Source organism: Mauremys mutica, chromosome 2, assembly GCF_020497125.1.
Source record: "Mauremys mutica isolate MM-2020 ecotype Southern chromosome 2, ASM2049712v1, whole genome shotgun sequence".
NCBI classification, from domain to species: Eukaryota; Metazoa; Chordata; order Testudines; family Geoemydidae; genus Mauremys; species Mauremys mutica.
Window position 1 is genome coordinate 235,161,699 of NC_059073.1, and position 20,990 is coordinate 235,182,688.

At 39.4% G+C, this 20,990-nt stretch overlaps 1 protein-coding gene across 1 annotated transcript in view; it reads right to left on the minus strand.

Moving 5' to 3' along the window:
- Nucleotides 1–20,990, minus strand: part of DNAH11 (dynein axonemal heavy chain 11) — a 305,959-nt gene that overhangs the window by 152,476 nt on the left and 132,493 nt on the right. Inside the window, exons 36-46 of the mRNA XM_045004937.1 lie at nucleotides 19,191–19,329; nucleotides 17,074–17,166; nucleotides 16,712–16,906; nucleotides 14,249–14,326; nucleotides 13,213–13,345; nucleotides 12,451–12,578; nucleotides 11,217–11,365; nucleotides 8,351–8,501; nucleotides 5,170–5,301; nucleotides 2,973–3,146; nucleotides 527–731 (exon numbers count right to left, since the gene is read on the minus strand). Of these exons, the coding sequence (XP_044860872.1) occupies nucleotides 527–731; nucleotides 2,973–3,146; nucleotides 5,170–5,301; nucleotides 8,351–8,501; nucleotides 11,217–11,365; nucleotides 12,451–12,578; nucleotides 13,213–13,345; nucleotides 14,249–14,326; nucleotides 16,712–16,906; nucleotides 17,074–17,166; nucleotides 19,191–19,329 (1,577 nt within the window). The remainder of the gene's footprint in view (nucleotides 1–526; nucleotides 732–2,972; nucleotides 3,147–5,169; nucleotides 5,302–8,350; nucleotides 8,502–11,216; nucleotides 11,366–12,450; nucleotides 12,579–13,212; nucleotides 13,346–14,248; nucleotides 14,327–16,711; nucleotides 16,907–17,073; nucleotides 17,167–19,190; nucleotides 19,330–20,990) is intronic.

A 20,990-nucleotide genomic window follows, 5' to 3' on the forward strand; every position in this document is an offset into this window, starting at 1 on the left:
TGAGACCGAACTACCGGACACACATTTTTAATGTATCTTTTCAAAATTCTTTTCTTTTTCTACCTTCTCTACAACCACAAATATTTCACTGCAATGTTATTGAGTGATCATTTGAAGAATACTACTGGAAAATTCTTCCTAATGAATCTCTATCTGTAAAATACTGACCACTCTCAATGCCATAGAAATGGAATCCTATTACACAGACAACTTCTATAGTTTTGGCTTCACTAAGCAATTATTTGAAGTGGCACATCTACATTAGGCCTTCTGAGGAGCTAAATCACTTAACATATACATACATACACACACATATATAAGTTTTAACATCCCATTACTCATCCTGTAATACATAATTCAAGAAAGACATTTTGGTTTGACAAAACACAGACTACTGTACCAGGCAGGCACTTTGTAGGTATGCAGTATCTTAATAATCATATAGGCACCGTTGGTTTAATTCTGGTCTCTGCCACCAAAAGAATTATCCAGGTTTCTTATATCGTAATATTTATGAAGGACTTACTTTGTAGCACTGATGACGTAGTGTAGTAGTTGAAGGGAACATTAGACACCATGTAATCATTGGAGAAAGCAGCAAGTCTATCCCCTACAAATACTGTTTTTCCTACTCCTGCATTTCCAACAAGCATGACTGGTTTGCCTCTCTCCAGCAGCAAATCAGTAAAGTATCTGAGATGTGTGGTCTCAGATGTGTGAACAAGGACTGCCTGAAAAATCGAGAGAGAGAAGCAGCAACAGTTTTTACTCCTTGCTTAAGTTAATACAACACACGTGATGTTTTCAGGGTTTTTTTTTTTTTTTTAAATATTATGGAGCTATCTGGTAGTGGCCCCAGATACATAGCTTGGGTAGAATTTTAAACAGGCTTAAAATGGGACATAACTTTCTGTTTTTCTCTGAGGGTATATCTATACTACCCGCCAATCCGGTGGGTAATGATCTATCTATCGGGGTTCGATTTATCGTGTCTAGTGTAGATGCGATAAAATTAATCCCCAATTACTCTGCTGTCGATTCCGGAACTCCACCACGGCGAGAGGCAGAAGTGGAGTTGATGGGAGAGCAGCAGCAGTTGACGCGCCATGATCCTCACGGCCAGGTAAATCAACCTAAGATACGCCGACTCCAGCTACGCGTGTATCTTAGGTCAACCCCTCCGTGCCCCCCCCCCCCAAGTGTAGACCTAGCCTAAATGTAAGCAGATTATTGATGTGAAATTTCACACAGGGTTAATTTTTATGCCCTTTGAATGTTCTGAATACTTTATTTCTTTTCATAATTTTTAATAGGAAGTCTTTGAAATTGGACTCTAGAAAAAATCTAGCCAATCTACACAAAAATTAGTAGAAAGGTTAATGTTGAATAGATATAGTGCAATGGGTAGGAGTTTTTAAATTTGGACATATTAATTTTTGGCTTTTGTTCATCATAACAAAGATAATGTTCCATTGGTTGCCAATGGATAAGCTTTCTGCACCATGAGCCCATAAAATCTTCTCTGCCAAATAAAAACCTTTTTTTCCTCTCCAGAAGGTCCGCTTTTCTGTCAGATTCTATCCTACAACAAAGAAGTTTTGTGTGGCTGCTAATAGATTAAAATGTTTTTCATCAGCAGCTGCACACTTCTATTTCCCCACATGTCCACTCTGCCTCATAATACTCCTAACTCACTTAAGCATTTAAAAAGCCCCTAGGAAATTAATACAAAAAATTGTTGAGATTCATTTCAGATAGCTACACATATAACATATCTGATACAAAACCACACAAAATAAGGAAATTAAAAGGTAAGGTAACTAGTAGTACATCCTTTCTACTCCTCCACCCAGAGGCACACACTTTACCATAAACACAGCTACTGGATACCACAAACCATCCACCACAACCTTTTTAGGAACACCAGCTTTCTATCACAGCCTTAATCAAACCTACTGCTTCCCACCACACCAACTATCCATAGCTATTAGTGTGGAGAGAAGGTAGTTGATGAAAGAGCATGTGCAGAAAGTTGGGGAGGGGAAGAGTTAATGTTGGGATGGATGGTAGTTATGAGTCTGCCACTATTACAGAATCACAGAACTGTAAGGCTGGAAAGGTCATCAAGACCAGCTCCCTGCAGTGAGGCAGGACCTATTGCACCTATACCGTTCCTGACAGGTGTTTGTCTAGCCTGTTCTTAAACACCTCTTATGACGGGGATTCCCCCACCTCACTTGGCAGCCTATTCCAGAGCTTAACAATCCTCACAATTAAAAAGGGTTTCAGAAAATCCAATCTAAATCTCCCTATTGCATATTAAGTCCATTACTTTTTGCCCTACCTTCGGTGGAAATGGAGAACAATTTATCACTATCCTCTTTATAACAGCCCTTAACATATTTGAAGACTGTTATTAGGACCCTGCTCACTCTTCTTTTCTCAAGACTAAACATAATTTTTTTTCCCCAGCCTTTTCTCATAGGTCAGGTACTACTCCGAGTATGGTGCAAAGAAAGACTGTACTCGGAGTAGTTATCAATGGTTTGCTATCAAACTGGGGAAAGGAGGATTTATCTAGTGGGGTTCCACAGAGGTCTGTCCTGGATCCGGTGCTATTCAATATTTTCATTAATAACTTGGATATTGTTGGCCACTTCATTAAACTGACTTTGTGCCTCAGTTTCCTCATCTATGAAATAAAGATCATAATCACTTTTTTATGGGGTATTGTGTCAACTAATTTGTGTTTGTGCAGTGCTTTTATAATGTAAAGCAGTACGTAAGTGTTGTTATTATCCCCAAGTCACTCAGATATACGAGTATGGAGCCAATAATAAAGATCTACCCAAATACTTATATTTGGAGAACGTTATTTTCAGACATCTAAGAGGATATTCAAATCAATGATTAAAATAAACTACAAAAAACAGTGTTCATCCATGCATGCCTTCAGTACACATATATTGTACCTGTAAAGGTGTTTCTGGATCCATATCAAATTTTGGGATTTTATCAGTCCAGGGCAAGAATTTCCTAGTCTTTGGGTCAAGATAATAATCAAAAATTGTACCCTGGGATGGAAACTTCACTGCTTTCATCTCCTTGAGCCACCAGCGGCTGAATTCAGCTTGATAATTTGAAAGCTATAAAAATATTACAAATTATTTGTTATTTAGTTCTTGAATATATTACGGTCTACTGTGTTATGTCTACAGCATGAAGTTCTTTCAATGTGTAAATACAGAGGCATATAAAAAAGATTCAGAACAAACACTGCAGGCACACATACAAATGTAATGATTGTTTATAACACCCTAATGCAGCTGTAGTAATCAAGGGCACTCAAACAGTGTTTAATTCAAGGCATATGGACCTTCTGACTGAAGTGACTGATGCTAGGCTGGTGTCATTCTTTTAAAGGCTGAAATCAGGAGCCCTCCAGATTAAACCCAACTGCCTTCCCCATTCTCCACCTCACTGCCAAAAAGTAAGCAGTTAAGTGTAGGTCAAATTTAAATAGTGATGAAATTAGAGGGCTGTTTTTCTTTACTATCCAGGAATAACTTTCCAGGGGCAGGCTGAGAGAATTCTAAAGAGCCCCAAGACCCCTCTAGCTGTTGAGGTCAGTCTCTTCTTCCAAGGAAAGATTTTTCCCCAGGCTTCTGATGGACAGCCTCAATAATAGCTGTTATCAGTCCAGTTGGGGCACTTCCTGCTTCTTAATGTCTATGTGAGTTCCTACTTTACCTCTTGGACATTATAAACCTCATCACACATCCACGGGGAGTACACCTTATTTGTATTAAAATGGAACCAATTCAGTCATGTTAATCTTTAATACAGAGCTCTGGCTGGGCAGAAATTACAGGACCCAGCAGACATCTTGATAAAAAAAAGTCTTCTAAATGCCTGTTGAGGATATTATCCAACAGAGCATTCCTACCCACAGCATGTGATGGAGCCTCACAAAAGGTCTCAGGAATGGTCTCAATTAGGAAGGATGTATCATGATGTACTGGACAGCGTACTCCACTCCCATACTGCCCCCTTGCAGGTATCAGTCATTGCACTCTATGAGTTGTGACAGACCCAGACCAGTGGGGTACAGGAGTCTGGTAGAGGGCAAATATACTGGTCACTGGATGAGTAGTTTTCTGTTCTCTGAGTGACCAGAGCAGGGGCTGCACTAGAGTAATCAGGAACCTGGTAGAACCAATTAAGGCAGACAGGCTGATTATAACACCTGCAGCCAATCAAGGCAAGCTAATCAGGGCACCTGGGTTTAAAAAGGAGCTCACTCCAGTCAGGGAGGGGGGAGCTAGAGGAGAGGAAGTGCGTGTGAGGAGCTGGGAGCAAGAGGCACCAGGAGCTGAGAGGGAGAGGGAGTGCTGCTGCTGGAGGACTGAGGAGTACAAGCGTTATCAGACACCAGGAGGAAGGTCCTGTGGTGAGGATAAAGAAAGTGTTTGGAGGATGCCATGGGGAAGTAGCCCAGGGAGTTGTAGCTGTCATGCAGCTGTTACAGGAAGCACTATAGACAGCTGCAATCCACAGGGCCCTGGGCTGGAACCCGGAGTAGAGGGTGGGCCTGGTTTCCCCCTAAACCTCCCAACTCCTGATCAGACACAGGAGAAGTTGACCCAGACTGTGGGGAAGATCACTGAGGTGAGCAAATCTGCCAAATAAGCGCAGGACCCACCAAGGTAGAGGAGGAACTTTGTCACAGAGTGCAGTTAATGCTCCAGGCAAGTGCAGATAATGGTGCTAGCCTCCTGCGTGCAGGGAGAAAATTGTAAGCTGAGCCATAGTCATGTGTCACTAGAGCTGAGCCAATAAGAGGGAAGTGCCTGTCTCACCCTTACAAAGAGAACAGTCTTTGGGGAAGGGACAGTCTTTCTGTTCTGTTTGTACAATCCCTAGCACAATGAGATCTCGGTCCATGACTGAGGCTCCTAGGCGCTACAATACCAAATAATAAATAAGGGCTGTTCTGACCTTCAGATGCTTCATGCCTGCCTCAGATGCAGCATTTGCAGGAGCACCCAGGGGGTAGTGCATCTCTGCACTCCCCAACCACCATTGCTGGCTGAAGAGGTACAATTTAGCCCAATACTTCTTTAATGCATAGCAAAACATAGCAGTTGTGTAAACTGCTCTCTAGCTTACCTGATCTTGAAAGAGTGCACCACCAAAAGCCCAAACACAGGCGAAGACGAAGTAGATCTCATAAAGCTCTCTTGGGCAGTCAGGAGGCACATTTTCAGGGGTCAGCAAACAATCCAACAGAGAACAAAGAGTCTTTATATATATATATATTAAAAAAAAAAAGAGAGATGGTGAAGAGCATGATCTTTGAATCCTTGCTCCTGAGGGTGGTGATGGTGACTCAATCTCAGGGGCAACATGATGTACTGAGCTGAAGACTAAGTATCCTGCAAGCATGACTATATAATGCAAGAAAAGGAGGCTGGCATTTAAAGAAGGAAAAATGAGAAACCACAGTGACAAGTTTGTTAGGCTAATTTTACCATTGAGAACTGTGCTGTCTGCTGTATCTTCCTCTCCACTTGTACATTAAACCAAACTAAGTAACACTCTGGCTCTACACAAGGATTCAAGAGTCAGTCAGTCAATACCCTCCTCCATATGAATAAACCCTACTTAAATGCAAGTACTGCAAATTAAATACACCAAAATAAAAATAGCTTCCACAAGAGCAAACATCAAAAGGCTGTTCCCATAAAAATAGAAATTTCCATGAGTTCTTTTAAACAGCTAAAATGACTACTCAGATTATATATTACTGTATTTTTAATTCATAACATCTTTTCATTTTAGTTTCTTTCTGACACAGAATTTTGCTGCATGGTATTTCTGCTTGTAATATTTTTTCCTGTCTATGCTATTTGTACAAATTTGTAAAAAACAACCCAGAATCTCTGAATAGAATAAAAGAAATCTAAGTAAGTAATCCACACTGCCCTTTACTCTGCCATCATTGAAAAATGTTTTATTCCATGCCTTTGAAAGGAAAGAGTTAAGAACATCCCATGTGGGACATGACAGAACCTCTTTGCTGGAAACAATGGGCAAGTCTAAAAACTCTTATTAAGCATTCAGACTATAGAGAAAGAATTCATGTTCAGGAAAATTTTCCAGTTTATTCCTAAAGATAAATTGATCAACATACAAAATCACATAACAAAAATACATAAATATTGTATAACTCATGCTTTTTGCAGAATAATTTCAAGTTAACCATGCAATCAACTTACTATTGCATGCAGAAAGACTACCTTAAAGGAACATTAAGGTTACAAATAGATCTATGCAGAGAATGGAAGTTCCATTTCAGGAAGGATTTCAAGATTTGGCTTCATTCCAAATTGGAATGAAAACCAAACATTTTGAAATTCTCTGCAAAGGAAAATTCCAAATGTTCTCATTTTGCGTCAAAACATTTCATTTGGGCAAAATTAGAATACATAATACAAATACATTTTGTAGATGAAAAGCAGTTTCAAAATGAAAAATTGAAACATTTAGTTATAAAAATGTCAAAATAGACTGTTTTGACATTCATTGTCAGGACTTCTTTTTTTCTGTCTTTCTTCCAAAACAAAATTTTGGCCAAGCATTTCAATTTCAATAGAACCATCGATACCAATGGAATATGGTTCTGTCAAAATTTCTCCACCCAGGTTTACAAAGATACAAAGTGAAGCATTTGAAATTCAGAAAATGATAAAGTGCAGGTGTATATGTTAGGATGCAGTCTTATTATATGATCACACTTTTCCCCCCACATGAGCCCTGCTTCATGATCATTTAAAACATTCAGAGCTGTAAAGATGACTCACATGAAAGCTCTGTGTGCTGGCTGACTGGTGTTCAGTGTTTAGTTTTACCTTCTTCTATCATTCAATAACTGGTACCAATGTCATATTTACTGGACATCAACACAATGGATTTTTCTCTCTTTATAGATGTTGATATGGCTCCCATCACTATGGTATTTTAGCATCTCATAAAGGTGGATAAATTTAACAACACCCCTATGAGATTGGGAACTATTATCCCCATTTTAGAGATGCAGAATGGAAGCACAGACAGATTAAATAACTATTCCAAGGTCACACAGGAAGTCTGTGGCAAGATTAGAACTCAGATGTCCTGGATCTCAGTCCAGCATTGCAACCCCTAAATAGTTCTTGTTACAGTGGACTCCAGCAGGAGGACATCTTTGGATCACTGTCTTGTTAGGATAGAGATATTCAGGCCTGTCTGCAAAGGCCTATACTTTAAGAATTTAGGTGTATTCTTATCACTTAGTTAGTTATAGAGATATAAAAGAAAGACAGTGAATTTTGATTCTATCTGTGTAATGGCCTTCTCTTACTGTGACAGTCTGAGGCCTGGTTCTTCAGTTAAGCAGCCATAAACTGGGAAATGTATGGTCACGTCCTCACATTCCAAACTAGTCATATTAAAATAAGGCAATCTGGGGCTGTTAGGAAGGTGTCTTGATCTATCACTTCCAGAGAGAGGGAAGAGCCTAGAACATGTAAAAGGAAATGTAGTTTGATAGTTTTCTGTCTGGTAAGAACTCACTTATCAATAGACACAGCTGGAGAACCCTTATGTCTGTATAGATGTAGTTGTAAATCCCTTATGTCTGTATAGATGTAGTTGTGAAATCCTCACTTCTGTATTGTTTTGTATGTTTGTTTGCATGGTCTCTGTCTGGTTCTGTGATTGTTTCTGTCTGCTGTATAATTAATTTTGCTGGGTGTAAACTAATTAAGGTGGTGGGATTTAATTGGTTAGCTAATCATGTTACAATACGTTAGGATTGGTTAGGTAAATTTTAGTAAAATGATTGGTTAAGGTATAGCTGAGAATATTACTATATAAATTAGGGGCAAACAGGAAGTAAGTTGGGATTCGAAAATAAGGAAAAAGGAACTTGAATTTAAGCTTGCTGGAAGTTCACCCCAATAAACATTGAATTGTTTGCACTTTCGGACTTCAGGTATTGTTGCTCTCTGTTCATACGAGAAGGAGCAGGGAAGTGTGAGAGTGAAGGAATAAGCTCTCTAACATGCCTTTTTCCCCACTCCCAGTAATTATGGAAAGAAGTGAGACTCCAAAAATGTGCCCATTTTTACACTTAATTTTTCCATAAAATAAATGTAGAACCTATTAACTTTACACACTTTCCAGATGCACACCTATTTTAACAGCTTGCCTTCATGTGCACCAAAAATAAGATTTCATATTCAGGACAAATTTCAGGAATTTTATCTATACTTCCAGACCTATATTTTAATATAATTCTAATGCATACCTGCACCATACTATTCTCGGGAATAGGGATGATAGTTTTAAAGCTTGTTCTGAGCTGATCTAAGCAGGGAGGCACATATTTATCAAAGAGAATAGTTAAATTAGCTTTTTCAGATTGGTGGCTTCTTGTTTCTATCCAACTGGCAACATACCTGCAAAACACAACAGAAAGATACCAGATATTGTAAGGGAGAAGTCCAGAGAAGTTCAGCACACAATTGCTTTGTTGAGATTAGAGTCAGACCCTTGCAACACTACACACTTGTGATGTACCTCTTGTCCACACACAGTAGTGCTTGGAACAGTACACAAGTGTTGCCAGCACCATAAGAACAAGAGCTGCCATACTGGGTCAGACCACAGTCCATCTTGCTCAGTGTCCTGTCTCAGACAGCAGCCTGTATCAGAGCTTCAGGGGGACGGTCAAGAACAGGACAACTATGAAATGATGTAACCAATCTTCCACTCGCAGCTTCTGGTGGTCAGAGGTTTAGTGTCACCCAGCGCATGAGGCTGTGTCCCTGACTATCTTGGTTAATAGCCATTGATGGAGCTATCCTCTATTAGCTTATCCGGTTCTTTTTTGAACCCAGTTATACTTTTGGCCATGACAACATCCCATGACAATGAGTTCCACAGGTTAGTTGTGCACTGTGTGAAAAAATACTTAATTGTTTGTATTAAACCTGCTGTCTATTAATTTCATTGACTGACCCCGGTTTTGTACTGGGTGAAAGGATAAATAAAACTTCTCTATTCACTTTTTCCACACCACTCACGATATCATAGACCTTGATCATATCCCCTTAGTCGTTTCTTTTCTCAGCCTAATAACTTTAATCTTTTTAGTGTCTCCTAGTATGGAAGCCATTCCATACTCCTGATTATCTTAGATGCCCTTCGCTGAACCTTTTTTGAGATGGGGCAATCAGACCTACACACATTATTCAAGGTGTGGGTGCACCATGGATTCATACAGTGACACTATGATATTTCCTATCTTATTTTTTTATCCCTTTCCTAGTAGTTCCTAAAATATGGTTAGCCATTTTTTCCACTGCCGTATGCTGAGCTGAAGTTTTCAGAGAACGATAGCCAGTGACTCCAAGTTCTCTTTTTTGGGTGGTAATAGCTAATTTAGAACCCTTCATTGTCTATGTACAGTTGGAATTATTTTTTCCAGTGTGCAATGCTTTCCACTTATTAACATTGAATTTCATCTGCCATTTAGTTGCCCAGTCACCCAGTTTTGTGAGATCCCTTTGTAACGTCTCGCTCTCTGCTTTGGACTTAACCATCTTGAATAATTTTGTGTCGTCTGCTGACTTTGCCACTTCATTGTTCCAGCTCCATTGCAGCTGCACTTGCTTGAGCAGAGCTCATTGTAACCATTGCATCCCAAGGGGCTGTTGTGGCAACTGAGCAGAGTGGAGCCCAACTATACCCTCTTTCCTTGACCATATCCTCTCCTCTAGAGAGGTCAGGGAAGAGGGTGACATAACTATGCCAGCCCTAGCCAGCTTTCTGCTTGCTTTCATGATGCTGGAACAGCACAAAGCTGCTGGAGCCAAGGCTAGGATCTGGCCTTACATTTTACAGAAGAGGCCATTTGTAAATACACAAATCCAAATTTTATACATGATTCAGTTTTGTCCAAGTTACATTTAACTTATTAGAATTATTTTCAGTATTGTTCATAACATAACACCTAATTGGAAAGAGCATACTATATCTATAGGTAGCATAGAGACACTTACTCAGCCTCTAGCTCCTACCACAACGGATAAGTAAACTTCCTTACCATGATGCTAATCATGACATGGACCTGAGGCTGGACTAGTCACATGTTTGGAGCTACTGATAAACATTTGGGGGAAAGATCTGATTTGTCCACTGTTAATGCTTCTAAGCTCACATTGAGGGATGGATGTTCTTTAAACTGGTATGACCATATTATGTTATGTTGGCCACTCTGATACCTGACTTTTCAGGGTCACCCCTCCCAAACCCATCTCAATACTCCTCAGTTGTTACTGTGAGATTAGTCTAGTACTGTATTCATATGTTGATGTTAATCTCCAATACTTATTCACCTTGTTGGACATCTTGCATACTTAGACCAACCTCCCACTATTTACATTAAATTATCATGTTAACTATATGTCTTCTGGGACAACACTTATCATATATGTTCGTACAGCACAGAGCACAATGAGGACCCAATTTCAGGTGTGGCTGCTAGGCGCTACTGTAATACAAATTAGAGACAGTAGGAATTTCCCAAATTTCAATTTTTCATCAAAATTTATAATTGAAATTTAAAATGTTGACTGCGTGCACACACTTTTTGTAATCAATTTTCACAGAATCATGACTCTAAAATAAATCAAAGAAGGGAAAAACGTGGTTCAGAAGACAAATGGGAAGTTGATCTGGCACCTCTCACAACTGTACTTTCCATAACAGGTATCAGTGGAGCAAAACAAGGGGATAGTAACAAAAGGCTGACAGATGCCTCTAATGTGTCTAGTCAGCTCACTGCTTGAGACCTATCTCTTGCAGTTGCCAAGCTTGCATTGTAAATAGCTGAGAATCAGATTCAGAACTGCCCAGACTGAGACAGACAAATAAACCAGGGATGTAAAGGATATATAAAATATGGAACAGATAATCCCAATGCTGACAATTTTTAACTGCATCTGCATGCACATGCATGTGTACAGGTATCTATATATAGTAAAAATATTAAATTATCAAAACTAGGATTAGCCAGTCATGTAAATTAATGGATTCTATTCCTATTAAGCTAACTGGTAATATTGTTTTATCATTGTTTTGAATGTATCTTTAAAAGATAAAATACTCACGGATTCCAACCAAGGTCCTGGGGGTTCACATAAAGAATACCTGCTCTAGACACTGTAGCTGGGGTAGCTGTTTTTAAATGGTGTATCTCAAACAGCAGCCTCATTGATGGAGTCAGAGGGACACGTTCATTGCTGGCAAGGGTCAGGACCTAAACATCACCAGTAAAGCACTGAACAAAAGCAACTTAAGACATGCATTCTAACAAGCATATATCACGAATAGGCCTGTACATATTATAGACCTATGTAGATTTCAGGTTTATTTATAGCACATATTTGCAGGCATGCACACCCTTCAGAATGAATCTGGACATGATAGGATTCTTCCAAATTTAAAATGTAAGGCCATGATTTTTGTTTTAAAAACACAATAGAGCATAAATTAGAGGCCATACTTTATGGCATACCATATGCTTGTTAGTTCAGTTAATTTTTATAGACAGCAGAATCCATATAGGTTTATTTTTAGTGGTGTGAAAATTATCTTGACTATCTACATGTCATTTAATCTTAAAAAAAGAAACGTGTTTAAAGGTCAGGTATGAGCTACAATAATGTTTATAACATTAAGTTTAGAATGTATTTAATTACATTGTAGCATTTCTTGTAGCAAACACTGTTGTTTTTCTTGCATAGTAGCAATCATTTGATTAGAGTACAGGACTGGGAGTCAGAGGTTTCTTTCCTATTCCTGTCTCTCTTACTAACTTGATTAGGCAAGTCACTTACAATTTCTGTGCATCAGGTGTAATAATACTTACCAACCTCATAGTAGCGTTGTTGGGCTTAATTCATGAATGTGTGTAAAATTGCTTTAGATTTTTGAAGGAAAAAGCACTCTGCAAATGCCAATAATTAACATTAATAATAATTACTATATTTTGGCTGATGCTTTGAGTCATATCTCTAAGTACATTTGTAACCCCCATTACACATACATATTCACTGAGAAGTGCATATACCTTTACAGTGTAGACAGAATGACTTAAACATCTCCATTGTGTGGAGGGATCAGGTATGAAAGAGATATGGTGGTTACCAACTGGCATTGCACTAATTAGCAATAGTGAAGATTAAAAAACAGAAGGGTTAAAATTAGGGCTGCCAAGTGATAAAAAAATGAATCGTGATTAATTGTGTGATTAAAAAAAATTAATCGTGATTAATTGCACTGTTATACAATAACAGAATACCATTTATTTAAATATTTTTGGATGTTTTTCCTGTTACTCACCTTGTTATCATCCATGACAGTATTCAATGACTCAATCCACATAGGATCTATATCTCCATCTAGGACGATCCATTTTGGCCCATCCTGGGTAATATTAGCCTGCTCTCTTAGAAGAGATGAGAAGAGACCTGCAAATTATGTTTAAATAAAACCCAATCAATATAGTGCTTCAATACAACCTTTTGGAACAAACATTCCTGAAACACTACTGCATCATTAAAAACACAAAACATTTTGTAACAATGTAAGGACGGGTTTCCTTATGGTTGCTTATTAAACAGTCATTCAAATTAAAGAAGAAATATGCTCAGTGAGCAGGTGATACAGCAAATTAACTGGATATAAAAATGGCTGATTTCTGGTTTGACTGCATGATAGTACTGTTTGAGGGGGAGACCCTTTCCACTGCATCAATCCTAGTCACGTGGGCTAGGTATAGGAGGTTCCACGGGAGCTAGGGAGAAAGCTGCTTAGACCTGCAGCAGCCCGCAGGATCACTCTCTCCCCCCCTTCTACTTCAGCACCCCTGTTCTGCAGCTGGGAACTGGCTAGAGGATCCACATAACAAAGGATCAATTACTCTCCTCGCTTTCCAAGGCCACCCTTGCCCTAACCCCAAATCTCATTGCATGGATATATATAGTAAACCCTCATGGCTTTGGACTCCTTGGCTGGTAGACACGCTCCTTATTTGTTTTGTTTTTTTCCAGATGGAGGACTATATAGATCTTAGCGATGAAAGTAATGTTAACTGCTACTAGCCATCTTTCCATTCCCGCGTTGCATGATGTATAAAACCAAACAGTTCATCAGTGGTCACAGCTTTTGGGTTTAGGTCATTCCACACAAGCTTTTGTTTCATGTTCACATACGTTCGGTTCAGAGTTCTCAGAACCTGAAGGGCAGGAGGGAAAAAGATCAATGGATGTGACTTAGTAACTGAACCTCAAACCAAAAGGTTCTAGCTTCTTCATGGTTTGTTAATAATGACAGATCTGTCAACCCCCATCCACAGACGTCTTGGTTTCCATGTGCTCTCTCCTCTCTGCCCTACTTTACCACCAGCCTCCCACAGAACAGATAAAAGTGACCAATGAGAATCCTGGTCTGACAACCCTGCTAAGGCTTCACTCTGGTAAACCACAGGAAGCTGGTCCAATGGAGAAGCTTGGATGAGGATGGACTTGTCAAACCACTGAACTAGGACTCAAGAAATCTGGGTTTAGTTCCCAGCTCCACCAGAGACTCCCTGTGCGACTTTAGGTAAATCATTTAATCTCTCTGGGCCTCAGATTCCCTTGGATAAAATGGGGATAATATACAGTAATGACTAGGGTATCTAGTTTTGCTTACTATCTGAAGGACCATAATATTGAAAAAATGTAGTATTATCTAATGACTGTCAAAATGTAGTAGCTGAGGTGTAAGAGTATCAACTTCCAAAAGTATCTGAATATTTTTGAAATAAAGAAATGTTGACCTCACTCTTCCTGGCTAGTAATCCAACTACACCCTCCAGCTTGACATCCCAAAACAAACATTCAAACCTATTTGCCAAATATAGTTTCCATTATGCATTGCCATGACTATTCTCATTTTGAGTTATGCAAGTAATACATAGGAGACAAACCTACACTTTAACATTGAGATTTGTGATTGTACTTCATATGCCTGCTGCTGGGAATGCCTGAGCAATATGGTATCATATTGCAGCCTGAAGGGAAGAGAATATTTTTCTCTGTGAACTAATGAAATACTCTTTATAAAAGATAGATAGAAAATGTGCCATCTACTGTACCTTGCTCTTTCCTGTGCCTGCATTTCCCACCACAAAGACAGAGTGACGCACTGCCAGAAGCTCCTCCAGCTGAACAACCTGCCAAACAGAATTAGTACATAGCTCATGGTTTTGTTTTCCTGTACTCCCGTTATCACTAAGACACTAATTATTTTCCACATAGTATCTCCCTCCTACCTTTTCTCTTAGTCAGGAAAATGAACTGTTACCTTTGTAGCTAACTTAAAAATGTGTATACCCAAGGAAACCGAGTATGTCTTCTAAGGCTGTGGACAAAGCTCAGTCTTGTTTGGATGAATGAATATAAATGAAAACAAATCTCATTTTTCTACTAATTGATCTACACAGTCATGGAGACCAGTAAAAGAAAATGAGAACCATCACCATACCAGAGGCTACAGAATGGGTATCAAACATTTGGTTGTATGGTGTGAAGGACAGTAACCACATATCACAGGTTAAATGGTGCTAGGAGTTAGAACAACATAGCAGCAATAATTTGCCAGATAGATATAAATACAAAAAAATTCCACTGAACAGATACAATCCTTTGAACATATACATGCTGCCCATCAAGAAGCCCTTTAGTGTTCCACTCTCCCAAATTCCTAATGCACAAAAACCTCTTCCCTTCCTGTAACGAGGTGTCAATACTCTTTTTTGGACCTGCACTATTAGCACGAATCAAAACCCTGCATGCAGCTACTGAGTAAGTTCTGCTGAATTATTATGGTAAGGCACTCTTCCACCATGAGTTATTGTCTGTGATGCTGTGAGTCATAGCGTGAGGACGAAACCAGGCCAAGCCAGTGAATGTTGAATGCTGGATCAACCAGAGTAGCTTGTTGAGCCTGGTTTAGGATCTACATTCAAGTGGAGAAGCAAGCAGATGCAGAGATGAACTCCTGAATTTACTTCAAGGCTTAGTGTCTTTCCCATCAATGCCTGGTACATATCAATTTCTTTGTTACATTGGCGAACTCATATAAGCTTGCAGCATCCAGCAGGCATAACTGGACACTGTCAGATGGAGGTTCCTAGGGTTGTGTCTGGGACTGGAGATATTGGCTAGTGTCATTCGGCTGCACAATCCAAGCAGCAGCTGGCTCACTCACATAATTGGGAGCAGCTTACATACTAGAGGCTGTGCGGAAACAACCCAGGAGTGAGGGTTCTCACAGCAGAGGAGGGTAAGGCTGGCTCCCAGAGTTGAAGATTGGAGTGACCGAGCAGATCGCCAGTCCAGATAACACAGGGGAATGTCACAATTCTGCCATCCTTTTTCTGCACCAAAAAGTACCTGGAATATAACTCAATTCCAAGTATTCAGGTACCTCCTTGACAGCTATTATCAAAAGTAATTTTTTTTTACCTCTGAAGGTAGAATATCCTCACAAGAAGATACCCTGACAAGGGAAAGGTACGTGAAAGTGGAGAGGGGTAGTCTTTCAAACTGTATGGTAGAGACATTTTCTATATAACTTCTTAAACCCATTTGTCTAATGTAATAAGCCTCCATGAACTGATAAAATGGGCTCGCCTGTCTCCAAACAGATATGACACCCAGATGGAGAGTGACTCTCTCCCAAACTCGAGGCACCCGACATCCGACACTGGGAAGACAGCAGGGCACAAAGCACACCTCTTGAATCCCAGCTTCTTCTTCCTCTTCGGTTCCACCATCACCCAGAACCAAAACACTAATACCTACCTACCTACCAACTAACAACAATAAAACACTAATGAACACTGAAGGAGAAAGAACTCTGGATCTGAGCAGACTGAAGTGGTTCACTTCTATCCAAGCATGTGGCTGGAAGGAGCTGAGGTAGCAGAGGATGCAGCGCCCTCAGATACAGCCTCATTCTGAGAATGTTTGGAGACAGTGAGAGGAAAGGTGGTGGGGGGCGAGGGGTGAGAGAGTGCCTCAAGGGACACTGCTAGGAGAAGGTTCTACCATTAGGCACCACTAGGCAGTGCAATACTTATGAGTGGGAATATGCAGAGCCACTCAAAGAACTACATGATCTTACTTCTTTAACTCTTGTTCTCCCTTCCCATTTTTGCCACTGCATTGTGTTTTGCCATCACTCATTGGTCTTCTCTAAAATGAACACACTATATGCTATAAATAATAATACTTATTATTTGCTGGTGTTAAAGTGTTGGTACTGTAAACCTATTGTACTGTATGTTAAGAGAAATCTTCAACAGCAAAGGGGTATTTGAACAAGAAATACTCCCTGTCTCCGTATGAGCGGTATATACTACATATTTACCAACATGAATCTAAATTGCAATATGTTGTCATGACACAGTGCCTTTGAAACACCTAGACTTTCAGGACACATTAGAAACACTGCAATGTACTGCAAGTTAACCTTCATGTCTAATACAACTTGACTGCAATTATGTTGACTGAAACTCTTAAGGGGCGTAATGAAAATCAATGAATTATTTTACTTTGAGAATAAAGCTCTCCTCAGGCTGCAAGTGAAGCTCCAGGGTAGATTGTTTAACCATCTGTTCAAACTGCAGGTCCCTCCTCCTCGGAACATCCAGAGCAGGAAACAGGTCACTGATCAGGCCCATGAAAATTGGGATATCATCTGTCACTATTTTAGGCAAATTGAAGTCTCTTAAGGTTCGCATAAGTACCTGGAAAAGGATAGAAAAATCACATATTATCATATCAGCCAGGGCTTTAAACCCATCTCCCTCTCTTCACGATTCTGTCTTTATTCCCAGTGATTCAGAGATAAAACACGGTATCAGAAGTTCTTATGATTGTAAAACTTAAATTTGTACATAAAAAGGTACCTAACCTGATCCTCAGGTCTGTTCTTGTCTCCTCGCTTCAGTGAGCCAGCAACCACCAAGACTGACTTAACAGCACGAAGTCCCCAATCATAATGATCCTATGAAAAAACAAACCTTGACTATTCATGAAATCTTATTAAATGAAAGTTAAATTTAAATATTTAAGAGGAAATCTTTCTTAGAAGGATACACAATTTGACATATAGCTACATGGAGAGACAAACTAGAATTTACAGCATATTAGACTATTTTAGACTAGTGTAAATATAGAGTAACATCATTGATTTTAGAAGATTTACAATGAGCTGATTTATACTGGTGTATCTGACAGCAGAATCTGGCCTGTTGAATGTAAGTGGTTTTATGAAATGACAGAACACAAACAGGTGTTTATCGGTGAGTACTCAATGCTGCACAATTCAAAAAAAAGATCTGATAACATACTAAAAGAATGAGCTAAGCATCCAAAATAAATTACAGGGGAAAAACAAAAATAAAAACAATATTAATCATCCCTTTAAAACCTTTTTACCTTTTCAAAACACTTAATAACCAAATCTCACAAGATCTCTTTGAGGTATCATAGATGTTAAGTACTAGTAGTGAGCATTGTCATCCATATTTTATAGATGACAAGATGAAGGCAAACTAGTCAAGTGGTTTGCCCAAGCCCAGAAAAGAATTCCATCTCAAAGTAGCATTGGAGCTCAGGAGTCCCTGGCTCGCATTCTTGTAATCACATAACAATATCTCCCTTTTACTACATGCCAAAAACATATAAAAGATTTCAAAGAAATCAGAATGGTCTCTAGCCATGTTTTAAAGACTGTGAGAGGGGAACTTTAGTATATTTACAGGAGGCAAGAATTACAAAAGTTATGCATGTAGAAAGGGTGGGGGGGACAGGTAGCTCAGTGGTTTGAGCATTGGCCTGCTAAACCCAGGGTTGGGAGTTCAGTCCTTGAGGGGGCCACTTAGAGATCTGGGGCAAAAATCAGTACTTGGTCCTGCTAGTGAAGGCAGGGGGCAAAAATCAGTACTTGGTCCTGCTAGTGAACTTTCAAGGACAGTTCTAGGAGATAGGTATATCTCCAATTATTATTATAAACTGCTTTCTTTCACAATGGTTTTATTTGTCAAGATTTATGGGCAAAGGCTGAAGGGTTGTTCAGACAGCGCTCATTCGACTAATAAAACTGAATATAAAGAACACTTTTACTTGTATCAAGTTATACTTTTGGAAATGAATAAATTGCACAAGTTGGGGGGAAAATAATAAATCTTCTGACTTTTATAACATTGGGGTGTTTTTAGGTAAGTATTGTGAATAAGACTGCTTCCTAGTGCAATTACTATATAATTTAGCAATGATACTATACTTCCTGCATTTGACGCTCTCTTTACTGTATTTGTTTGGCAAATTTTAAAACTCTCATCCAAATACAGCTAGTCATAAGTCACCTATTGTAATTCTTACATTGCCTAGTAGTTTTTCTTTTTTCAATAGCAGGGGCAGCTCCAGGCATCAGCACGCCAAGCGCGTGCCTGCGGCGGCAAGCCACAGGGGGCACCCTGCCGGTTGCCACGATGGCGGCAGGCAGGTTGCCGCAGGGCGGCATGCCTGCGGAGGGTCCGCTGGTCCCACGGCTTCGGCGGACCTCCCGCAGGCGTGCCGCCAAATCTGCGGGACCGGGGACCTCTCACAGGCAAGCCGCCGAAGGCAGCCTGCCTGCTGTGCTTAGGGTGGCAAAATACCTAGAGCTGCCCCTGTTCAATAGATCATAGTATAAATGCATTTCAACAGCATGATTTAATTCCACCACACTACGTATTGAACAGTTAATAGTCAATTATTTATTCCAAAATTAATGCATTACAAAAACACTAAGTACTGGGGAAAAAAGTCACTTCTGAATGCCTGGAGCCACTATTTTAAATGACAACTGTTTTACTGGGCATCACCTTAGCTGATATAATAAAGATCTACATGCAATTTAAAAATATATATATAAAATTATAAATTACGCAAATTTCACTCTGCCCAATATCACTATTTCAAAATCGGGGTGGATGGGGGGTAATTAGCATATATCTAGTCCAGAAGTCCAAAACAGACCCTCACCTGTTTAGAAAGCAGCTCCCTGCAGAGAGTATACAGGGTAATAAACTTCCTGGCTAACAAGCGTGCATCAGTAAATCCCTCAGCAACCAACATAATTTCACAGATCAGTTCAATGTCAGGGACAACCATGGCACAGGGTCTTAAAAAAAAGTCAAAATACACAGATTAGTATTTAAGCATGGTAAGAACAAGTCACCTAAATCGAGTGACTGATGTGTATAAACATTCTTAAACAGAGCTCAAGAGAGTCACAATTATGTGCGTCAGTCAGAGCTAACAAGGACTCTGCTTCAAATTAAAAAAATAATGGTTAATTAGGCACTGTTGATTATTAGCATTCAGTAACATTGCTACATACAAAGGACACGGTTGAAAAGTACAGAGCTTTCAAGTCAGATATTGCAGCCTCCTCAGCGCTAGTGCCTCAGAACAATATATGATTCTGTCACTTAGTGTGATGGACTGGCAGATGCTTGCAAGGCACAGTGAATACTGGCACATACAAAGTCCTGCCACTCAAGTATTGGTCACGATTTTGAATTTGCTCTTTTCAAGAGTGAATCCTCCTGGAGGACTGTTTAAGATGGAATAAAACTTTGTTTACTTTTTTTTAAAAAAAACAAAAAAACTTTATATTTTATTCTTGATTTTTAAAATAGAATACACTTTGGCAAACCATCCAGCCATTAAAACATCTCAGTCAACACAAAACCAAAAACAGACACAAAAAGAGAGATAAGGTCAAAGAGGCCCCTCATTAAATCACTCTTTGAAACATGTAGAGATTCTTAAAATGTAATCCACCCTATGCAAAAAATTAACAGAGATCATGTCTCATGGAACACCTTTCCTTCCTTCTGCGATCAAATGGACTTCTCCGAGTCACAATCATGAAGGAACACAGAAACTAACAAAAAGGTTCAGAACAGGTGCTTCATGTAGTCCGAGGAATTTTTCTCACTTACATGAAGGTGCAAAAAAACCCACAACCCTGTCGTGGGCAATCCTGGAATAAAAGTATCCATGCGGAAAATTCTCCGTAATCCTTATTAGTAGTTGCCTTGTATTCTAAAGTATGAAGGTTTATACTCCATCTATATCCTACCTAACAGAACATAACTCAAGTGACAAACACAGCAATGGCTTGCATGGAATATTACTTTACTATTTTATATGTTTTTAGCTATCTCCTCTGAGATTTTAGTAGATGGCGACAAGAGGAGTTAATAGAGCCCTCTGCGGATATAAAATTTGTCCGCATCCAGTCCACGGATATTCATGTATTTGCAGGACTCTAGGAGTTAGTATTGTGTTAATAGCCAGCTCCCTGTTGACCTCAAACTGCACTTGCTGATGAACTGCTGTTATAAGAGGATAAATTTTACATTATCTTTCTATACTCCACTCTCTTTGGGTGGGTCAGACTAGTGGAGATGACAGTCCCAGAAAGAAAATGATCACAGAAAATATTTTCCATTGTGCTTCATATTAGCTCCACTAGTCCACAGTAATGGGAAGTGCCAAATAGAAATAGAGGCAGAAATATAAAAAGGAATAAAGAAATCCCATCCTGTATGCACAATAGGACACCAGACCTATCTGAAAAGGTATGACATATCCATCATGTTGTCAGATGGCATCAGAATGTGAAACTGCAGGACAGCATTTTGGAAATTGAACAAGAATTAGTTTGATGACTCTAAATTCCAAGTTTAGACTTTGTTTTCTTCACTACTGCAGCCACTTGTCTATATGAGGTTTTGCAAGTTGTCACTCCACCCTCTTCGGGTTAAATATAAT